General features: G+C 42.7%; 1 protein-coding gene across 6 annotated transcripts in view; it reads left to right on the top strand.

Annotated features, from left to right (window-relative positions):
- The window catches only part of LOC139576141 (transcription factor 12-like), a 93,604-nt gene that overhangs the window by 11,362 nt on the left and 58,320 nt on the right, over positions 1-23,922 (top strand). For all 6 annotated transcript variants that reach the window (XM_071401869.1, XM_071401863.1, XM_071401865.1 and 3 more), the window contains exons 4-5: positions 8,096-8,178; positions 13,099-13,201. In XM_071401869.1, coding sequence (XP_071257970.1) covers positions 8,096-8,178; positions 13,099-13,201 — 186 coding nt within the window. The remainder of the gene's footprint in view (positions 1-8,095; positions 8,179-13,098; positions 13,202-23,922) is intronic.

The raw sequence follows: 23,922 nt of genomic DNA, 5'->3' as shown, positions 1-23,922 counted from the left end.
GGGACTCTGCATCAGAAGCTATATGGGGGAACGCTAGCTACATTCTTCATTGTGTTTTCGTGTGCTTTCATTTCAGTAAAGATTGAAGTGTGTGTGTGTGTGTGTGTGTGTGTGTGTGTGTGTGTGTGTGTGTGTGTGTGTGTGTGTGTGTGTGTGTGTGTGTGTGTGTGTGTGTGTGTGTGTGTGTGTGTGTGTGTGTGTGTGTGTGTGTGTGTGTGTGTGTGTGTGTGTGTGTGTGTGAGAGTGTGAGATAGCACTCAGCCCTCTGATGAGGGATCTGATAGTGCTGTTAGAACAGTCATGACACGACTCTGATTAAACCTACTAATGAGCAGCTCAATAAAACTAAGTCCTCCTGATGTAATAAACACGCTGCTGATTGCAGGAACCCGCTGGTGTGATAGGCTAATCCTTTTGTGCTCCAGTGTTTGTTTCACCCTAAAAGATCCACGCACGGTGAATGAATAAAGAGATATGACTTGTCTGCTTGTACGACCACATGAGGGCACTTCTCTGTAGTTAACCTTTCTGCTGAGTGGATTGCAATTTGAGGGTTTTTACAGTACAGGTTCTTGGGTAAATTGAGTCTGCAATTATGAGTATTTTTTGTTGTTAATGTAACATCACTTGAAATATTATTGCATAGCAGTATTAGAGCACTTAGCTCATTTAGTCTGCCACTATGCCTAGTTAAACTGTTTCTCAACCAGTTCAAGGCCTTTTGCCATTTGAATGAAATATGAGTGGATTTGGTGTTTGTAAACATTTTAGATACACGTTACTAACAAAAACCTAAGGGAAATTGATTTATGTCAAATAAGAAACTAATTTATTCTGCATAACTACTGCACTCTGGCAGTTTATGTTATAGCAGAGATAAATTCCTCATCTCTTTAGCCTGCGTGCTCCAGCTCGTCTAGAGGAAAAAGCACCTTTCCTCCGTAAGCCACTGTGAACATATGGCGAGGGGCGCAGGCAGCAGCACAGGAAGGAAGTGTGGAAATTGCAGGGAATGAGAGTTTGGATTAATGCGTCTGAACTGGGCATACCCAGACAAATGCAGCAGAACTGCACTGCCAGGACCCTTCAAGGCCCCTCCGAAGTGTGCCAGAGAAACAGAGATAGCAAAACAAACATGAACCCCTCTGCAGCTTGAACAGAGGGAAATTGCGGTTTCTCCTTCGTGCCTGTTAATGACATGAATTTGAAGAGGCCATCGGTTGTGGGTTGTGTGTGCTCAGCAGGGGGACATTGGGCAAATACTGCAGCTTCACCAGCTCCATACCTCTGCCTACCTAGAGATATTTCTACAAATTAAAATCACTAAGTATAAAACAAATTATGAAATTGATAGTAATTATGGTCTAATTTGATGACATTTGACAATGTTGATATTAGGCTTGGGCGATATACCGTATACTGGGGTATTTCGAAATACCGACGGTATGATTTTCAATATATATATATTTGTTTTAATTGGGGTGGTCGCGTGGGCTGCCGAAGTACATGCTACCCCACTGCTTATTACTAATTATAAGTTAAATATAACTATAAGAAATCTAACATGTATCAAATCATTTATATCCAGCTCAGGGCTCCAGCTATGCATTTGGTTTGCTAACTTGCTAGTTAAGTGGCTAGATGTCAAGATCAAGCTTCTTGGTTACAGCAGAGACATTCAATCCCATCCTAGATCAAGATCCATGTTCCCTAAATGGTTTTGTGCCGGGTGGGGGGGGATTAGCACCCCTTGTGTGCACATTCGATAATACTGTATACCCCGGTATGGAGAAATGGTATGATGGTATGAAAATGTGGATACTGCCCAAACCTAGTCGATATCCCATTGAAATGCTTTTTTATTTAAAAAAATGTATTTCTCTGCACACAGTCAAAATGTATTTTTTGTCTACTTCCATGTGAGTTGTGAACAGTTTAGGGTACTCCAACACACACGCAGCCCCAGTGAGGGGTTGTCCCTCGCAGCGAGCCGAGCCGGTCTCCATGTGACACGAGAGAGTAGCTGTTAGATTGGAAGTGAACAACCGAAAATAGCTCCCTTCTTTATATACAGTCAAATCAGCTCAAGCTGTGCACCGTGGCAGACTTGGTTGCTTGGTTGCAGGCACTCTTGTTTGATGTGTTTCATTAAAGATACCGTGACGAATTCAAATGTATATCTATCTATCTATCGCTACAGCATGTCTTATTAACCTGCCTGCTGCCTGCCTCACGACTGTTTGCTCGGAGTTGGAGGGGATCCCGAAGGAGAAGCGTCTTGTCGTTTGCTTGTCAAGGCCTTTGTCTGTGACAGGGCTTTGTGGATGACTGGATCTCAGTGCAGAGAGAGAGTCTGTCTAATGAAGACACTACTGCACTAGCTCTGACAAACCTCTCATTGCTACATGTGTATGGGGAAGTCAATTTTTACATTGCACAAATTGGACTTAATTCAATTAACAGGCTGGTGAGCTCTTCAGAGCCTAGGCAGTTGTAGTAGTGGTAGTCTATTAGAAATATTAATTGTGAGGGTGGGACTTTTTTTGTCTGATTTTTATAATGGTTACTACCGTATGTGAAATAATCACTGTGTTGTTTACTTATTTTAACAATGAATCAAAAATCCATTACTATACCTGATGCCTTCATTGCTTTTTGACAAATGTCAGTTGAGCGTAGTGATCATTATTTAAGATTCTGAGAATGTTTAGTTTATTATTTTAACCCCACTGTAGATTCAGTCATGTAAGGTGAAGTATGAGGCTAGCTTGTTTACGTTTTCTTTCTGTATTGATGCTTCACTGCTAGACTATGTCTAAAGGACTTATTTCCTGAGGAGGCAGAGCACAACTGGTAAAGACATGGTAATGCCTCGGCAGCCACAACTGTTTGCCATCATTTACGATGTTGCTTCCCTGTAGGTCCGTATTGATTGCAGCCCGCAGTGATTCCACAAGCGATGCCCGCTTGGTCTGAATGTTTGGTTTCCTAGCAATTTGGCAAAGAAAAACTGTGTTTTCAGTTCTGCCGAATGACTTGGACATCGCTTTGTGATGTCACGTCTGGTGTGCTTGTTGTTTTTTGCAGTGGTCGTTCACAGTTGTGTGAAGTAACAAATGCATTTCTTTTTTCAGTGGGGTTTGCCAGAAAACAGGGTCCGTTTGAACAATCGGTGCGGTGCCCTTTTGACTGTATGTCTGAGGGGATGTGGACACCTGCTCAACAATTAAACTGCAGAGGAGAGCAGACATTGCCAAGATAAATATTTGTCCTCCAATTCAAAGTTGTGTTCACGTGTTTGATTTGAGACGTGGAGGATATTACGTGTTTGTTCCTGACAGTCAGTTGGCAGTGATGTAAGCTCCGGTTCCCCACACTGAACACCTCTGTTCACTAGATCAGATCACTCAGAACATAACAGCACGGCTCAGTGACTGTGGAATATGTGGTTGCATGTGAGGTTACTCATAAGGCTAAACATTTGCTGTTCAGGCTACCTCATTTAAATTATGCTGTAGATTTTATTTGTATTTTGCACTTTGACACAGTTCCAATGTTTAGTGTGGCTTATTTGGATTAAATGTTCTTACTAGCTCAAGCAGAGTTACAATGAGTTGTTTGTCTGTATTCAGTCTCTATCCATAAATCTGTAAATAAACAATGTTGTAATTTCTTTGATGTACACATTTTTTTTTCTTCAAGATGTTAGGTTTCCATACAGTTATGTAGCAGTTATGTAGTAAGATAGCAGATGAAATGTAGGAATGTTAGCTACTAGCGTTCAATTGTTGTTTGACATTTTTACTGTTGTGACAATCTCACTTTAAAAAAATCATTGAGTGCCTAGGATGTTGTGAGAAAGAGTGTGATTTTAACGATGCTCCTAAGCTTCTCTTCCGAGCTCCTGTGTAACCGTAAATATATTTGCCACTGATTTCTTTAAATAGTGCAGATAGAGGTGTTGGTATGCATTGAGGAATTGATCACACATATGTAGTTCAGCTCGGTCTAGGCATACATGTAGATCAGCAAGACATTTCCTGTCCTTATTTTTGGGAGATTGTTTTCCTCTGAAGAAACCTATCCTCTGAAAGGATAATAGCAGAAAACGTCTTTATTTTTATAAACCGAAAAGATTATAGACCCTAGAAATGCTTTTATTTGAACTTGTTTTGTTGATGTTAAAAGCTGGTACAGGATGTTTTTATTAGACTATTCTGAAAAGAAAAGAAGGTTCTGGATCTGACTTTGTTCCTCGGCTGCATCGCAGAGACTACAACGACTACAGCGACTATAGAGACCACAAAAACTACAGAGACGACAATGACTACAGAGACTACAACGACTACAACAACTACAGAGACCACAGACTACCATGACTACAGAGACTACACTGACTACAAAGACTACAGAGACGACAACGACTACAACGAATACAGAGACCACAACGACTACAAAGACAACATAGACTACAGAGACGACAAAGACTACAGAGACTACACTGACTACAAAGACTACAGAGACTACAACAACTACAGACTACAGAGACTACAGAGACTATAGGCAAATGAGTACCAGGTTGTGTGTCAGGCTGCATTTTGAAATGCACATCACAAGAAGGACTGTGACTGACTGTGATCAGTTATTTTTATTTTGTTTTATTGCTAAGTTCTTCATAAAAGTATGCCAACCTAAGACCTCTCCTAAGAGTTAGTCTCCTATATCCAGAGTGCCCTTCAAATGTTATTTTAATCAATGAACAAAGAATTGCTTTGATTTCTTCCTAAATACTAAACAGAAGAAAAGTTAAAGGAGGATATCTAATGACTGCCAGACTTGAAAACAGGATAGACAAAGATTTGCACACAGAGCAGTGCCCGTGCCAAGTTAAATCCATATTTAAATCCTCTACTCGACAGACACTGCATGTAAATGAACATTCTTTGGCATAGGTTTATGCAGTGGGGGCACGCCAGAGAGCAAAATCCCACTCTAGTCAAACTGAAGCATTCATATCTGCATAATGTCTTTGTCTATTTCCTGTTCAATTCTATAATTGAGAACTAGGGTTCTGAAATAATTAGAAGAGGGTCTTTGCCACACACACATGCACAGCTGACAATGTGGCTGTCAATGCAGTGCAGTATGATTCCATGTTAAGTGTGTGACCAGTGTGTGACCAGTGTGCTGGGTTGCGGAGTGGATATATGATGGAGTTTGTTCCAGAGCAGAGCAGGGCTGCCACAGATGGGGCTGACAGGTCTGCGTGCCGTACCTCTGAACCTCTGAAGCCCCAGCAGCAGGACATGGGCGCCCTGTTCCATAAAACCTGTTACACATCAAACGTGATGAAAGTGATGAATGGTAGGTGAATATGGACTGTATTAAGAGCAGATGAGACCTGGATGAAATACAGACAGGTGGAATTGATCTTATGATACATTTGTCAGGCTACAGTAATAGTATGCCTCTGTCTTTTATCTGCTTAACTGTTGGTGTGTGTGTGACCTCAGCTACTGTAGCAGTGTCTCATGACGTTGGTTGTCAGTGATTTGGTGGATGGTTAAATGGAGTGGCTGACTCATAACAGTAGAAACCACAGAGAGACGGTTCCTTCCTTCCAAGCCAAATGGAACCGTTCCGAGTCCCTGGGCCACTTTCTTTCAAACCTTGTTGTCTGTTAGCTTAGAATTGACATCACAGATGTGCATTTAGATATTTCTTCCAGAGATATTAGTCATGCATTCCACATTAGAAATATAAGACAAAAAACCCTAATTACTCCTCAGAGAAGGACTTCCGTGTGCTGTAGATATAAAAACCCATGTCCTTTTCCCTAACGTTTCACCTATCAATAGCAGCCATGTTTACCTTCATCAGATTAGATTGAGTGTTTCGCTAGAGAACAAAAATACTCCTGAAGAAACGGCTTAGCACAGAAGAATCAAAAACGACATCTGTGCAAATACCACTGGTGCTTACATTCATAATATAACCAGCACGTTCACACATTTATATTTGTTTGTTAACCTCCTCCGTCTCATGTTGCTATTCCGTAGATGACTATTTTAGCATTATCTCCTCATTTGAAGACAACTCTACCGCTCTATGTTTGTCTCAATCAGTGTGAAGCATAGTGATATTGTGTTGTCCCTGGCTGGTGTAGCTATATCTGTAGTCGTGTGTAGAGAGAGGACCCTGGAGCCCCAGGCAGGAGCTGGCAGTCAGGACAGAGACTAGAGACTGGAGCTGGTGACAACTAGTGCCCTAAAGATCCAAGCAGGGTTGCACTACAGTCAGAGCCAAGTGCTACAGCTAGTGTGGAGTACAGCGTTTCCCCCTTTTGGAATGTTATATTATTATGTGTAGTGTTAACATGTTATTTCACTTTTGAAAAGTGTATTACTGTGTATTGCTAGAGTATGCCAATGAATGTGCCATGAGTTGAGTTGAGTTGAATTGACTGCTGCACTCTGTGCAGTTCTGCCAGCCTCACATTGGCTGGCCTCTACATTGTCTTTGGCACAGGGTCTAGCCCGCACATTGTGATTGTGTGATGTTGGCCTAGCTCTTTTTCACTGTGGAAAAGTCTACTTCTCCCCTCGCTAAAGGGCCTGTTTGTTCTACTCATGCAAATGCAGATAGCTGGTGTTTAGTGTGTGCCCAGCCATGCGGTCAAGTGGCACGGTTCAGGCAACCGAAGACTTATGGTTTTTTGTCACTAACATGTAGAAATTTTAAACAAATTAAAGTGGATTACAGGCCCTCTGAGAGTCTGTGTTATGGTTTAAAGGTTTGTTTACTCCCTGCAATAGCTAGATTTGATTCATTGTATATACAATTCCTTGAAATCTGATCTGTTATATTTGAGGGTGAAATCAAATGAATGGTATTGCAGTTTTCTGAAGCAGGGTGAAATGACAAAGGGAACAATCAATAACTTGCAAAATGTTGATGTTACTCCCCCTCCTGCAATTATGTTACCTACAAAACAATATTGGCTCAAACAGCGTGAAGAATCTCAGAATCGTATCTCTTTACTGAGCAGGCCCCATAAATGTAATTTCGAAGGTCAGATATTATATTTGTTCATCACATAGCAGATGTTGAATTCATGCAATTGTGTCAACTTTATTGATTTATTTGTTTATCTATTATTTTATTTTGCTGTCTTTGGAAACACGGTGTTTTTTAAAATGAGTTTTATGAAGTTTCAGTGCTCAGCTGTTTTGACAGGGCTGGACTATACATCACTGCCAAATCATCCAGCTCTAGTGCTCTGAAGCACATTTTGAGCATGCACACATGCTAAGGAGTGCACATTTTTTTGTCCATGATTTATGTAAACCAAAATAAATGACGCCGTGAAAATGTGCCTGGCACTCGTAAAGCAGCACAGCCTTGGAATAGAGGTATAACAGATTAGTCACTTTCTTCTACTCTTGCTCTGTCGTCTGTCCTCCTGCCAAGAGACTGGCAGCATGCTCGCTCGCCCAGGGACAGACATGACTGTAGATGCACTGTTATGTATTTTGTTAAACTAGGCCCCTGGAGAACTGAGAGGCCGTTGCTATGAGACATTAGACGTGTGAAATATCTCTGCCCTGTTTGATTAACTGCAGCCTTCGCCTTTGATTCAAGAGAGATCATAAAGAAATGTGAAAAACAATCACTTTTGGATAGCAATGCAACTTTGCAATTCATTTGTTATATCACATTTTGAATAGTGTTTATGTCTAATTCAGTTCCTCTAGGGGTACACTGGTTCCTTTCCTGTGCTGTATGGCCCCTCTCTTTCTGTGTTTGTTTATATGTGTAACCTGTCACTCCAGCTCTGTCTAACTGTTAAATGTATGTGTGTGTTCTTGTGTGTGAGTGTGAGATTAGAGATAGTCTGTTTATGTGTGTGTGTGTGTGTGTGTGTGTGTGTGTGTGTGTGTGTGTGTGTGTGTGTGTGTGTGTGTGTGTGTGTGTGTGTGTGTGTGTGTGTGTGTGTGTGTGTGTGTGTGTGTGTGTGTGTGTGTGTGTGTGTGTGTGTTGGTGAGGAGTCTGAGGACACGGTGCTGATGGAGTTGTGCATCTCTTCTTCTGACAGGTATGGATGAGAGGCCGAGCCAGGCAGCATCCTCCTGGGCCCCAGGTGCCCAGTCGTCCAGTCCCTCCTACGAGTCCTCCAGAGTAAGAACCCTGGCCCACTCACTCTCCGTGCACTCCCTCACCTCACTCATCTGTCTCCCTCTGCCTGGCCTTTCTGCACCACATCATTTAACACTCATTACATCAACGTTTTACATTCACAGCTCACTGCAGAGGTAGGGAGGGAGAGAGCACCAGTCATGTTGTGTGACCTGTAATTGGCATAATTTTATTTTCCAGTATGACCACATTGCATGGCACCAATATCCTCTTAAGTGATGGGTTTAAATATGTTGTCATTTGCATTGGATTATTTGCGCTAAACTGAAATATTAAGCATTTGTCAGGGGAAGCTGATTAATGTTGTGAGCTTTGGAACATTATGGCTACATTGTGGAATTTCTGAATTGGGGAAAATTACTCCACCATTTGTAGATCTGTGCCAATATTAGGATTTAAGGTGCAAACTATATTTATGGTAGTGGACATCAATGGAAATATTGTTTGTTTTGGTTGATTGAAATTATAACTGTGACTAATGTTTATTTTAGGTTATGAATATTCCTTCGAAATTATTTCAGTACCAGCAACGAGGGATTAATTAATACTTTCCATTAGGATTTCCAGACTCATATGAAATATTTTGGCAGTAATTTAAATGTTATTTCAGATACATGATCAGTTGCGTTGAATTTATCATGCATCATGCAAAAAGATAAAAAATAGAATGATGCATGACATGAAATCACACCACAACTGGTTCGTATGGCATTTCTGTTCAAAGTGTGAATATATATTCTGTGTCTCTGTATTTGTTGTTTGTCTCCTACACCATGGTGGTTCTGGGTGCCCTGTATGAATTTCATTTAACGTCAATCTCTTGTCACTTTCCATCAGAAATCAGTTAAATGTCAGGTCTGCTCGGCCCACATCACCTTGTTTATTTTCCAATGCCCTTCCCGAATGAACCTCTACAGGCTATGGTTCCATCGGCTGCCTGATTCGAATTATAAGATGGAGACGTTTGAGATATCTTTGCTTTAGGTGCATATAAATCAGCGTTTCTGACATTGCAAGGGACGGGCATCAGTAAGCAGACAGCTGTTTGTGCCTCCATACTGCACATATGCACTCAAACATGCAAAAACACACACACACACACACACACACACACACACACACACACACACACACACACACACACACACACACACACACACACACACACACACACACACACACACACACACACACACACACTTCCACATACATTCACACATTCCTTCACACATACATTCACACAGATACGCACGGATGCACACACATATATCAGAGAGCCAGAGAGATGGGGTTGTTTGTCCAGGTTTTACAGGTGTTTTATCAACGTAATTACTCATGTAGGCCAGAGAAGAAGACTTGCTCTGAAATAACCATTCTCATAATAGGGGATGGTATTTCTTCTAGTTTCTCTGCACAGCAAATTGCATGGTCTTCTTAATTTACACCTTATACCAAACCATTTCTTTTGTTATTGGCAGGGCATGCTATTTGGGATATTTTGTAGACATAATTGAGAGTGAGTATGGACACCAAATTGATGGTGAAAGGCAACGTACCGACTATACACTGCCTGGTGTCCACCCTGTCAAAGGTTCATCCGGATGACTTTGACCAAAGAGAATGGAGCCAATCTCTTTAATCCCCAGGCACATTTGATCTCTGCCTGCACCAGTACATCTGTCCATTCATCACTCTGTCTGTCCATACAGACCACGGTGTGCTATGTCTTTGTGGCTCTGCTCCCCCACACTCCTGCGCCATATTCACGTTGAAGCAGTGTACCTAAAATGCTGTTACAATGTTCACTAGCAATGTGCTGAGTGCACAGATAAATAGCCTGCAGCAGCACACATGCACAGATACTCTCTAGGTGTTGAGTACTACTTGGTTCTTATCCAGTGGTATTTATAGCACAATGGCGCTTATTCCCAAATTAGAGGAAGGACATCCTCTGATTTTGAGATGTGGTTTAGATCTTCATCTGAGATTTGATTTGGAAAGACAGGGAGTATTAGGTCAAACAGTGTCACGACTTCCGCCGAAGTCGGTTCCTCTCCTTGTTCGGGCGGCGTTCGGCGGTCGACGTCACCGGTCTTCTAGCCATCGCCGATCCACCTTTCATTTTCCATTTGTTTTGTCTTGTTTTCCCACACACCTGGTTTTCATTCCCTCATTACTTGTCGTGTATATAACCCTCTGTTACCCCCATGTCTGTGTGTGAACTTGTTTATTGTCAGGTTGATACGCTTCCGGCTGGTGTACGCCGTTTTTTGTTTTTGTACCCATGCTTTGTGGCAGCCGGTACTTTGTACTTGGTTGTGTGTACTTTGTGCTGCCTCACTTGTTCTTTGGGCATTTATTTTTGTGACGCGGTTGCGTCCTGTTTTAATAATTGCCTGAGTAAAGTGCTTTGTCCACTCATCTCTGCTCTCCTGCGCCTGACTTCGATGCACCAGCTACACCCACCCCTTGACAAGCACTGTGTTTCTAGCCATAGAGCTGAAGCCCAGCCGGAAGACAGGGAGGAGTCTAGGAACAGAACCCTTTAAATCCATTAAACAGTAGACAAGCACTTATCTACAGTTCAGCTTTTGTCTCAAAAATCGTATTTCCATAATTCTCATTGTAATGTTTCATAAATTGTGTTCAGCAACTCATACTAAGCAAGGTTTCCCAGAAGAAACGCTTTTCGGAAAAGCGCGTTTCTGTTATTCAAAGAGTTCAGTGTAGTGTGTCTGTCCGAGTGGGACCTGCTTGGGTGCTTCAAGATAGCAGTGTATGATTAGTGGACTGTGAACAGACTCCAGCCCTCCTTGCTGACCTTGGCTTCCAGCCAGCCAACGTATCATGGGCAGTTGTGGCTGCAGGCCAGCCGCCTGACAGCCGGGGCTGTGCCCACCGCCAACGCAGGAGGCCCTGCAGCCCGCACACCCCAGACCTGCCGCGACACTCACCCCGCACACGTCCATCACGCCCGTATCATGCCTCCCCAAGCCGCTGCGGCGCAGCCACACATTCACCTGGGACGCCACACTCCATCTAGGAGATGACTTTTTAAACGCTGTGGCGAGGGATAGGGGCAAGGCAGGAGCTGTGGCCTGCATGCTTAAGTAGTGATTTGACAGTTATGTAGCCGGCGGTAACTGGCCCCGTTGGTCGCAGTGACAGCATGTGTTAGTGTCTGGGCCGACGTAGCCGAGCGGTGTTTGTAAATGATGAGGGTTCTGTGATTGATGATCTAATGGTCCCAGAGGAGTAGACACAGGGTGGGCTGGGTAGTGTGATCTCACCCTGACCATTATCCCCTCTGCCTTTCTTCTCTCTGGTCCTCCCTACCTGCCCCTCCTCGCTGGCCTTTTCCAGCTCTGTGGCAGCTGTCTCCACCAGGGAAGAAAAGACCAGGATGAAATAGAGGACTGAGATGTCCAGATTAAGTTGTTCATTACTTACTACTCTTTGTTTTATTTGGTGAAATGTCAGTTGAAACACACCTGGGAGATTTGATTTGTAGTGCAGGAGAGGTTTGTATGGGTTGTTGTTGCCTGCCTGTGTGTGTGTGTTTGTGTGTTTGTGTGTGTGTTTCGGAGCCTCTCACAGAGGTGGTGTTATTAGTGAGTCCGTTCATGGCATGATTAACGGGGAGCGCGGCCTGGCAGGAACACAATGGGGAATCTCTGTGGATTCCCTCGACACAGCACAACACTCCACTGCCTTTGAAATTACTCCATCACCGTCTGCTCACAAAAAAGATGGATAACAAGATTTACTTTTTTTACTGTATGTTGAATGCAGAGGGTACTAGTTGGGGGAAAAAAGCTCTATAGAAATTCTCGTCCAGTGCTGCTCGGTCCCTCCGGTGGGAGTTAATGTAGTTTGGAAGGACGCATTTGACTGGAGCGCAGGAGGATTTTCACAGGGCCTGGGATTAGCACTGCTACAGAGTATATTTTATTGCAGGGGACCCTGAGTTTTCAAAGACCATACTGTGACCGATATTTAGACCTAAGCTCCTGAAGCTGATAACTGTCATGAAAGGCCGCAGGAGAAAAAGGCAATTTTTTAAGCTGCAGGTACCTTGGTAGGATGGAGGGCGGCAGTTTTTCCCGTCATAGGATATAATACCCTGTTATTAAATGTTTTACATTAAAATCATTATTGTCACAGTATATAGAGGTTTTTAATTATCGTAAGTGAGTAAGATTTGTTTTCATAAAAAAAAACAAAGCCGCATGTGTTGCGTTTAGTGTAAATGTTGCTTGGCAACGTTTTGAGACTTGCTGTCTTTAGCTAAACAAATACACCACCTAGAAAGTTTTTATAGGGGAAACATTTTAAAACTGATCTTGGAAATGGGTTTTGCGTTTTATGAGAGGTTTGCTAGAATCTCTTGGACTGGTTCATGACCGCCTCTTGTAGGGCATTGGAAGATGAATCCCTGCAACTACGCCTTAGAATTGAAAGTCACTGATGCTGTTATGTATCCATTTGGACTAAGGGTTTTTCCTAATTGTTTTCATCCATATGTGAATGTGCTTTTTTGTGCATCATGCATGTTCTGATCCATGTAATGTATGTACAATTAACATGTCAACATGTCTTCTCTCAAAAAGCCCATTGCCTCTTCAGATCCACAGAATTACATGTGCATCATTAACCTTGTATTTTCGAATCCTGAAACGTGGCATATGCATTGACAGGCTGATCAGAGTTCTGTTTTACTGCTTTTACAATCAGTCAGAGGTTAAAAATGTCATTTTTAACGACGGAAAGGAGAAAAATGTACAGTTTCAGGGGACAGTTGACCAATTGTGCTCTCCTTCCTCAGTAATTAGTGTACTGTCATAGCACTCAATTAGCCAAGCAGCCTAATAATGTGTTTAATACTCTGATCTCTCCCCCCAGGGTTTGGCAGACAGCCCTCATTATGGTGATCACATGAGTGGCAGTCGATTAGTGTCCCATGAAGGATTGTCCCAGACACCTTTTATGAACTCCAGCATAATGGGTAAGTAGGTGCTTCTCAACGCCTCACCCCACACATGCCCAAAGGTCTCAGAGATCCATTTTATTTAAAAAAAATCCCTTTAGCCCTGTGTGGACAAGGCATGTCACGCATCTGGATGTGGCAGCCCCCACAGCCCCGCTAGGTCGGGTGTTTTTCCACTTCCTCTCCCCTCCTCTCCTCTCACTCTCTCCTTACTTCACCCTCTCTCTCCTGCTCTCCATCTCCCTCTCTCCTCCTGTGGTGACCGTCTTCAGAAGTTGACCCTCCCCCAGGGTGGAAGTCACGCCATCAGTACAGTTTTCCATCACAAAAGACTGTCTTCTAGCTATCAGAAAAGCCACCGGCAACTTCCAGTGGCAGGGGAGGTGGTGTCTAAGGAAGGGGGGTTAACCAAGCAGATGTGCCAGAGACCATTTCATACAAAAACAGCCCACCATCACCATTGTGGGATATCATTTAGGATTTCTAATAGATGCTTGAATGGCAGGTGATCTGTGATGGTTTATGCAGACTTAGCGTTTGGGTTTGTTAAATCATGCGTAGCCTGATTGTGCTGCTCTGATGTTGCACCACCACCTCCATTTGTCTGCTACCAGCAGCAGTATGATAATTCCCTTCCAAATAAAAGCCTTTATTTTGAAGCCAGTAGTGACTCCATTCAGATTGGGATGCTTTTGGAGATTTACGAGATTGAATTTACTGTGCTGGTCCTTTGCCATCCCAGTATATAATCACTGTTGAGTATGAACAGATAAGAATGATGATCACTGGTTAAAAAAATCCCCATCATAAAACCATATTATAGATTTATCAAACCTAAGTGGTGGGTTAGAATTTCTAAAGGTTATTTATTCCCCCTGATGTGATAGATACATTCTAACAATTAAAAGCTATATATTACACTGGCCTTTCTCCTGGAGTCATTGTGATGTGTTAGCACATGACAGTTTTATGGGCAACTGAATCCCCGGCTCATTGTAAGATTGCCCTGGAGACTGGTTGCCATGCAAGGTGGATAGTTTACGGATGGGTGTTGGTGCAGGAGACGACTGAAAACGAAATGTTATCTTTGTGGCGATTGATCACAGGATGCGTTTGGGTAGGTGGGCTTCTCTCTGTTCTCCGGCTCTGGCTGTAATTATGCTTATAAGTGGCACAATATGGAAATGATCTGCTGCAATGATGTGTCAGGGCATTAGACAATCTGATTGTGGGCCTAAATTGCCTGTGCTTATCAGAGGCTGGGATTAGAAGATGAGCCTGGTCTTCAATACAATTGAATTTCAGCAGTAATATCTGGGATTTACATGGAATTACCTAGTTTGGAGCGACCTTATTAAATCAAGCCTGAAAGGTTATTCCTCACAAATGAAAGAGGTGGAACAAGCATGCAGGGACGTTATACAATTATGCATTACAACTATACACGCAGCATTTCCAAGGGAACCCTCTGGTTGTACAGTACTACGTGACCCATTTTTGTTTGATCTTACCATTGGAGTTTTACAACCGAGCCATGGTCATCTAAATGGATTATCTTAATCCAAATCTCAATTCTGCAGTTTCCTTCGACAAACATTTGGAAGATGTAGACCCTTTGTTTAGATACCTCAGTGTATGTGGTTACTCAAGACATTTAAAAGAAGGTAACATGTTTTGAAGGATTGGAAGCATGACACATTTACTGAGCTGTATTTTTGGTATTCTATTTGGTATTGTATAAGAATGGATATTGTTCTGATTTGAGTGTTTATATTATTTAAGTGTGCCTTGCTTTACTGATAGCTCTGCAGGTGGAAAGGAACAATGGTCTTCCTTACTCACTGCTTTGTGTGTGTGTTCAGACTCATACAGTCATTGGCTTCGACAGACCTGACTCACAATGACCAGGAAACCTAATTTGCAATGCTTTTGAACAACATCTAAATCAGCTTTAGTTTAGATAAGAAATCTTACCTCCTAAGACGTACTTAGTCAAAGAAAAGCCAGCAAGCCATTGTCCTGATTGTATTGTGTGTGTGCATGTTTTTGTCTTTGTATTTTATTTCATGGTTTGTAAATGGAACAGAGACGGTTGGCTCAGACCTGACTACATCATTCAACCAAAGAGAAGTATGACATGTTGAAAGCAGCGTGGGGTTATTTGAGGTCAGCTATTGTGTATGATAATCAACATGTTGCAGTTGTTAGTGCCCAACAGATGGCTGGCAATGACTGTTTATTTGACATTATATTTTAATGACAGTTATCAGCAGAATATGCTGCATGACTTGAATAATGGAGGCTCATTCTAGAGGTCATCTTTGGTTCATTGGGGCTTTGTCTTTGTACAGCTTGGGAATAGTAGAATAACAAATGAATAGTAAACTGTGTTGTAAATATAAATTCAATGAAGCTATTCGTGTGTAGCTACATGTATGGGAACAGAAGTACCCAATGTCTTTCAGGAATCAGATATGAATCTACATAAATAGATTATGATCAGAATTACCCCCTCTTGCCTCATGTGATGGCTTTACTGTCTGTCCCTCACGAGTAAAGCCTGTGGGTTGGAGGGTGAGGAATGTGGATTAGGATGAGGAGAAGGGCAGGGTGTCGTGTGAGCTCCCTGTGATGGCATCAGCAGCCTCTCTTGGGGCTAACGCAGTGCCTGTGTCAGAGCGGGTCAGGCGGTCAGCCCCCCCTCCAATCCTCTTACAGCACGACGACACATCCTCCTCAGCATGCTACACTATCCATACATACAGTAGTGCAGTATCAGCTCACTGTCTCGCTCAGAAGGCCATGTAGATCCCTCTGACTCAATCACTGACTGTGTAGATGACGAGGTGGTGATCAACACGGACATGCTGCTCATTGTGTTTCCATGTTTGTATGTATGCAAATGCTGCTCCTTGACAAAATCCAGTAAACAGTAATGGTAAGCGGCAAACAAAATGGGAAAGGATGGAGCGAGTATTATAATGGAACGACTTGTTCAATCCCATCCAGTGTTACAAATGCAATATTCTTAGTATTTATAACTCCCACTGAGGATCTAGATGTATTAAATAAGTATATCTCTGCTCCCTTTTCCCTCCTATTCTTCTGTTCACTCTATATTCCATGTACGGAATCCTAGAACAAGTTCTAGAAGCTCTAAGGTAAAAGATGATTATGGCCCATGTCCAGCCCTCCTTGCCCTGTCTCTCTCCTGGCTGAGGATGTGTCCTATATACCAGTGTTTCTCTGAGGGAGGAGTGGAGGGTGTTGTATAACAGTGGAGGGTATGTTGACTGTGAGTAGTTGTTTGAGGCAATATTTAATAAGCACTAATCCAGCTTTAGATTAAATAGAAATATGCATGCAGATAGGGAATCCTGCCTCTTCAGCGGGTGTTGTATTTACTGGTCAAACAGATTATGATCACAAAGAGAAATTGGTTTAGTCTTTTGTTGATATTCAAGACACAAACAGTAACAGTTGGCAAGGCAAAACACACATGTTTTGGCTTTGGGTCATATAATATGTACCACTTGAAATATAGTCTCATAATTAAGCAGATTCAATTGTATTATTGGGATGGGAAAATCTTTCTGCTTTAATATGAAGCTAAATCAGAAGAAAGATCTGGGCTTGTTACTGAGGTTTCTCATTTACAGTGCCTTCAGAAAGTAATTTAGTTGTTTGGGCATGATTTAGAAAGACTGCCTCAAGGCTTAAAAATAATTTTGTAACCTGTCTCCTCCCCTTCATGTACACTGATTGAAGTAGATTTAACAAGTGACATCAATAAGGGATCATAGCTTTCACCTGGATTCACCTGGTCAGTCATGGATGTCATGAAAAGAGCAGGTGTTCCTAATGTGTTGTGCACTCAGTGTATCAAAGGAAGGGTATAAAACAATTTCTAGAGTGTTGAAAGTTTCGAAGAGCACAGAGGTCTCCATCATTGGGAAATTGACAAAATATGGAACTACCCACTCTGCCTAGAGCTGGCTGCCCGACCAAACCTTGGTCAGGGAGGTGACCAAGAACCCAATGACCACTCTGACAGAACTACAGAGTTTCTTGGCTGAGATGGGAGAACCTGCCTCAGTCTCTACAGCACTTCACCAATCTGACGGAAGCCACTCCTGAGAAAAATGACAGAACACCTGGAGTTTGCAAAAGTGACGTAAAAGACTCTGAGATCATAAGGCAAAAGATTCGGTGGTCTGATGAGACAAGCATTTAACTCTTTGCCCTGAATGCAAAGCTCTATGTCTGAAGAAAACCACACACAGCTCATCACCCGTCTAACATCATCCCTACCTTGAAGCATGGTGGTGGCAGTCCCCACCTGAGACTGGTAAGGATAGAGAGAATAATGAATGGAGGCAAATACAGGCAAATCCTTGATGAGAATCTGCTTCTGAGTGCAAATGACCTTAGACTGGTGCGAATATTTACATTCCAACAGGACAATGACCCCAAGCATACAGCCAGAGCAACGCTGGAATGGCTTCAGAACAAGAATGTGAAAGAACTTGAGTAGCCCAGCTGAAGCCCAGACTTGAATAACCTTGATAATCTGTGAAAAGACTTGAAGATTGCTGTTCCCCGCCACTCCCCATCTAACTTAACAGCGCTTGAGAAAATCTGCAAGGAAGAATGGGAGAAAATGCCCAAATCCAGATGTTCAAAGCTGATAGAGACATACCCAAGACGACTCATAACGCTGTAATTGCTGCCAAAGGTGCTTCTACAAAGTATTGACTCAGGGGTGTGAATACTTATGTAAATTAGATATTTATTTATTTCATTTTCAGTAAAGTTGCAAAAATGTTCAAAAAACATGTTTTCACATTGACATTATGGGGTATTGTGTGTAGATGGGTGAGAAAAATTATCAATTTAATCCATTTTGAATTCAGGCTGTATGTGGAATAAGTCAAGGGTATGAATACTTTCTGAAGGCACTGTAACCCTGAGATTTCCCTGTAGTGTCACCATGCATTCTGGGTCAGCTTGTGGTCCACACCTCTGCATATGTGTATATACACTGAGAGTACAAAACATTAAAAACACCTGCACTTTCTATGACATAGACTGACCAGATGAATCCCGGTTAACACTATGATTCCTTATTGATGTCACTTGTTAAATCCACTAAAATCAATGTAGATGAAGGGGAGGAGACAGGTTAAATAATGATTTTTAAGCCTTGAGACAATTGAGACATGGATTGTGTTTGTGTGCCATTCGTAGAGTGAATGGGCAAGACAAAAGATTTAAGTGCCTTTGAGCAGGTTATGGTAGTAGGTGCCAGACGCACCGGTTTGTATCAAGAACTGCAACTCTGCTGGGTTTTTCACATTCAACAGTTTCCTGTGTGTATCAAGAATGGTCCACCACCCAAAGGACGTCCAGCCAACTTGACACAACTGTGGGAAACATTGGAGTCAACATGGGCCAGCATCCCTGTGGAACGCTTTCGGGACTTTGTAGAGTCCATGCCCCGACAAACTGAGGCTGTTCTGAGGGCAAAAGGAGGTGGTGCAACTCAATTGTAGGAAGGTGTTCTTAATGTACATATGAGTGGTTCTATATCTTCAATATGTCCATTTAACAACGGCACATGGAGAATTCTCCTGGCCCTGTAATGTTGTTTCATTTTTCAGAGTAGCCAGACATATGGTGAACGATAGCTATACTTGTATCTGCTCCTGCAGTGAGAGCATGACAGGACTCATTGAGTTGTATTTCCTGAGAGCCCTATGCTGGTTCATTGGGATGACTATATGAGTACCAGATTTGGATCTTATTTCCTGCTGAGTTTCATCTCTTACTGTAGAATGGAGAGGAAACGTTTAACAATCTGATGCAATTTGAACAATTAGTACAGATGATAAGATATAAATAGACTAGCAGCAGTTTGATTACCATTTTTTGTTATGCCTCTTCTGTTGAGTAGAAACACAGAGCCTATTCACCCACCTAGGTGAGGAGAAAAGGTGTTGAGGGTTACTGTACGCTGCTTCAGGTGCCAGTTTAAATAAGTCCTCCACTGATTTCTCACTTCTTTTGACTTTGAGCTTCTTCATTCACCTTGGGTGAGTTATATAAAAAAGAAAATTGGCTGTGTTTGGTCTTTTTCTTCAGTTTGGCATAGACAAGGCCTATATGTACCATTAAAGACAGAGGCTAGGAAGAGCTATTGACTTTCAGCCTGGCTGTTAGATGGCATTTGGAAATCACTGCTTAATTTCACAAGACAGGATTTATTCCGTGAGTCACGTTGATGGCTCTGCGTCAAAGAAGAAGAGAAAGAAGGGGAAATGTCCTACAAGGACATCCAGAAACATGAAACATCGTTGCTGTCTTTTGATCACTTTTCTCTTTTTTTGCAGCAAAAAATCTGTTGCAACCTTCCTCTTGACAGTTGGAGTAGGTTTGGTGACCATGTGGAGTAGGTTTGGTGACCATTTGCGGTAGGTTTGGTGACCATTTGGAGTAGGTTTGGTGACCATTTGGAGTAGGTTTGGTGACCATTTGGAGTAGGTTTGGTAACCATTTGGAGTAAGTTTGGTGACCATTGTTTGCTGAGTGTGTTGAAAGTGATTTAATGAGAGTTTGAGAATGAGAGTTAGTGTGTGTGTGTGTATAGAGTACGTATGTAGAGTACGTATGTATACAGTACCAGTCAAAAGTTTGGACACACCTACTCATTCAAGGGATTTTCTTTATTGTTACCAATTGTAGAATAAAAGTGAAGACATCAAATATATGAAATAACACATATGGAATCATATTGTAACGGAAAAAGTGTTAAACAAATCAAAATAGATTGTTCAAAGTAGCCACCCTTTGCGTTTATGACAGCTTTGCACACTCTTGGCATTCTCTCAACCAGCTTCATGAGGAATATTTTTTGAACAGTCTTGAAGGAGTTCCCACATATGCTGAGCACTTGTTGGCTGCTTTTCCTTCACTCTGCGGTCCAACTCATCCAAAACCATTTCAATTGGGTTGAGGTCGGGTGATTGTGGAGGTCAGGTCATCTGATGCAGCACTCCATCACTCTCCTTCTTGGTCAAATAGCCCTTACACATCCTGGAGGTGTGTTTTGGGTCTTTGTCCTGTGGATAAACAAATGATAGTCCCACTAAGCGCAAACCAGATGGGATGGCGTATCGCTGCAGAATGCTGTGCTGGGTAAGTGTGCCTTGAATTCTAAATAAATCACAGACAGTGTCACCAGCAAAGCACCCCCACACCATCACACCTCCTCCTCCATGCTTCACGGTGGGAACCACACATGCAGAGATCATCCGTTCACCTACTCTGCCTCTCACAAAGACACGGCGGTTGGAACCAAAAATCTCACATTTGGACTCATCAGACCAAAGGACAAATTTCCACCGGTCTAATGTCCATTGCTCGTCTCTCTAGGTCCAAGCAAGTCTCTTCTTCTTATTGGTGTCCTTTAGTAGTGGTTTCTTTGCAGCAATCCGACCATGAAGGCCTGGTTCATGCAGTCTCCTCTGAACAGTTGATGTTGAGATGTGTCTGTTACTTGATCTCTGTGAAGCATTTATTTGGGCTGCAATTTCTGAGGCTAGTAACTTATCCTCTGCAGCAGAGGTAACTCTGGGTCTTCCTTTCCTGTGGTGTTCCTCATGAGAGCCAGTTTCATCATACTGCTTGATGGTTTTTATGACTGCACTTGAAGAAACTTTGACTGACCTTCATGTCTTAAAGTAATGATGGACTGTAATTTCTCTTTGTTTATTTGAGCTGTTCTTGCCATAATATGGACTTGGTCTTTTGCCAAATAGGGCTATCTTCTGTATACCACCCCTACCTTGTCACAACGCAACTGATTGGCTCAAACGCATTCAGAAGATAATAAATTCCACAAATGAACTTTTAACAAGGCGTACCTGTTAATTTAAATGCATTCTAGGTTACTACCTCATTAAGGCGGTTGAGAGAATGCCAAAAGTGTGCAAAGCTGTCACCAAGTCAAAGGGTGGCTACTTTGAAGAATCTCAAATATAAAATATATTTTGATTTGTTTAACACTTTTTTGGTTACCACATAATTCCATATGAGTTATTTCATAGTTTTGGTGTCTTCACTATTATTCTACAATGTAGAAAATAGTAAAAATAAAGAATGAGTAGGTGTGTTCAAACTTTTGACTGTTACTGTATGTGTGTGTGTTCAGCCATGTGACTGTGTCTGTATTAATAACTCTGCTGAGCTGCTACGATACACCCTCATGTTTCTCCAGCGCACCTCATACGCTCTGTGTGTAGTACTATTAAAACAAATCTGATTAATATAACTAGCTCACCACACACATCCAGGCCTTCTGTCATTAGACTTGATTTGGTGAGCTAATGGTATTTCCAAGTTACATCATGTCTACAGTGGCATGGGACTGTATTTTGCCTGAGTCACCCATGATGATCTCAGAGGTGTGTGTTGTGTTGCCTTCCAGTTGTTGAACACCATCCTAGCGATTACTGTGAAAATTCCCCTAACTAACCTGTTTAACCACTGCTAATATTTCCAGGCAGATTAAATCTACTAGGTGGCAGTTAATGGAGCAGCGGAGGCTGTGGCCTGGGCCCCAGAGACAGACTGGAGACCCCTAGATGGGGACAGACAGTCTCTGCCCTACTCTGTGGTCTGTGCTCCCACCAGCCCAGAGCCCAGGGCCCGTATCCACAAAGCGTCTCGAAGTAGGAGTGCTGATCTAGGATCAGATTAGCCTTTTAGATCATGATGAATAAGATTATATGAACATATCCTAGATCAGCATTCCTACTCTGAGATGCTTTGTTAATATGGGCCCAGCTCCTCTCTCTGCCTGTTCCTCTAGAGACAGTGGTTACTGGGGTTTCCATCTGATACCACTGGGACCGTCACCAAGTACGTTGGACTCCTAACCCTAATTGATCTGTAACAGATGAAAAACATTTTTTTTTTTCATAGAAAGTGTTTTCTCTATGTCGATTCATTTTTTTTCTTCATATAATTCCCTGGAGGTAAGTGCTTTTTAGTTTTCAGACCAGAATATGTGGAGACTAGGTTCCACAGTCTCCTTTATTGAAAATGTGAGGCCTTCTCCATAGCTACACAACATAAAAAGCAGCCAGGCCTTGGACCAGTCTTAAAGTCTGTGTATATGCTCAGGAAAAGTCCAGACTGACATGCTTTCGCTGTTGATAGATGAACGAGAGGAGAGCAGTGAAGACGGAGTTTAATTCACAATCTGTCCTTGAAGGCCAGCCAACCCCTGTTAGTGTGTCCATGACCACTGTGACCATGTATCCAAGTGCATCAGTGCTTTTCATACAACAATTTCAATGTGGATGAAAGTACACCTTTTTTAAATGCAGCATTGCTCAGTATCCTTGGAACAGATGAATATCACACAGTTTAAATTGAACAGTGTCCAAGAATAGTATGTGCTGCTTGCCTTATCTGGGTAATTAAAGCTGTAATGCTTGCTGTCACCAGGAAAATAATTGTGGAGCCCATGCAGCACTAGTTTCTGAGATTTGCATCCTCATTGCCAGCCTGCAGAGTGTTCTGCAGTTAGCCTTCCTCTCTCTCCTCCTCTCTCTCCTCTCTTCTCCCTCTGCTTTCTGCTAAATGAATTCTCTGTGCACAGAAGAATTGTTCTCATCTGTTTTTCATCTCCTTTTTATGAAACGTAATGGGTTTCCAGGAAATGAAATGATGCAGTCGTTTAGTGACAATGCAAAGTGTTCAGAGCATTTTGTTGCCTAGGGTTATGTGCATAAGAGGGGCCATGACAGCGCCAAGATGTATTCTCCCTGCCTTTTGTGCAGCGGGGGAAAAATCAATCTCTCTCAGTGCCTCGGTAGTGTCTTTTTCTCCTTTTTGTTTTTAATTGTTCCTTAAGGCTTATCATGGAGAGCCAAATCCCACATGGCGCTAGCATCCCGAGCGTGTTTAACTGGTGCAGGTGTCGGTGTGCTCGCATTCTGTCCCGCGAGGGCCCCTCCCCCGACCCAGGCTGTGATTGCGGCCAGGTGCTGCTCAGGTGTTCACCCGGGTACTTCTGCATTGTGGGTCACAGGTGCTGCCAAGGTTGCTCCCTCTCCTCCGTCTGTCACTCACTCGCTCCTGCCTGCACCCCCCTTCTCTCTGATTGCAGCTCCCTCTCCCTCTGTCTCTCTCTTCTCTATTTCTCCTGGTTACGCTCAAATTTGCACAACCTCTGCAGCCTCCGCGCTAGAGGAGGAGGGGGCACTGGTATGCCTTTTGAGTGTGGACACACACACTTACACACACACACACACACGCACGCACGCACGCACGCACGCACGCACGCACGCGCGCACACGCACACACGCACACACACACACACACACACACACACACACACACACACACACACACACACACACACACACACACACACACACACACACACACACAGATGGTGAGCTGTACTCACAGGTGTGAGTCACAGCAGATCATTAAGGACTGTGAGTGATTGTGGTGGTTGGTCCTTTAACCATACTCACTGTTAGCTCAACTGAACTAGAGATGGAATAGATGATATTATCCTTTTGTCTACTCCACTGGTTTGGTCCAAATGAGGAGAGAAGACTGGTTTGTAATGAATCCACTCTTGTGTGAAGGCACAAGGCCTTAGCATAGTGAGAGCACATTTCTGCAACCATTTCAAGGATATGTATTGCTACTTGGGATTTGTT

Source organism: Salvelinus alpinus, chromosome 5 (genome assembly GCF_045679555.1).
Source record: "Salvelinus alpinus chromosome 5, SLU_Salpinus.1, whole genome shotgun sequence".
Lineage (NCBI taxonomy): Eukaryota > Metazoa > Chordata > Actinopteri > Salmoniformes > Salmonidae > Salvelinus > Salvelinus alpinus.
This window is presented reverse-complemented; position numbering and strand designations above follow the sequence as displayed.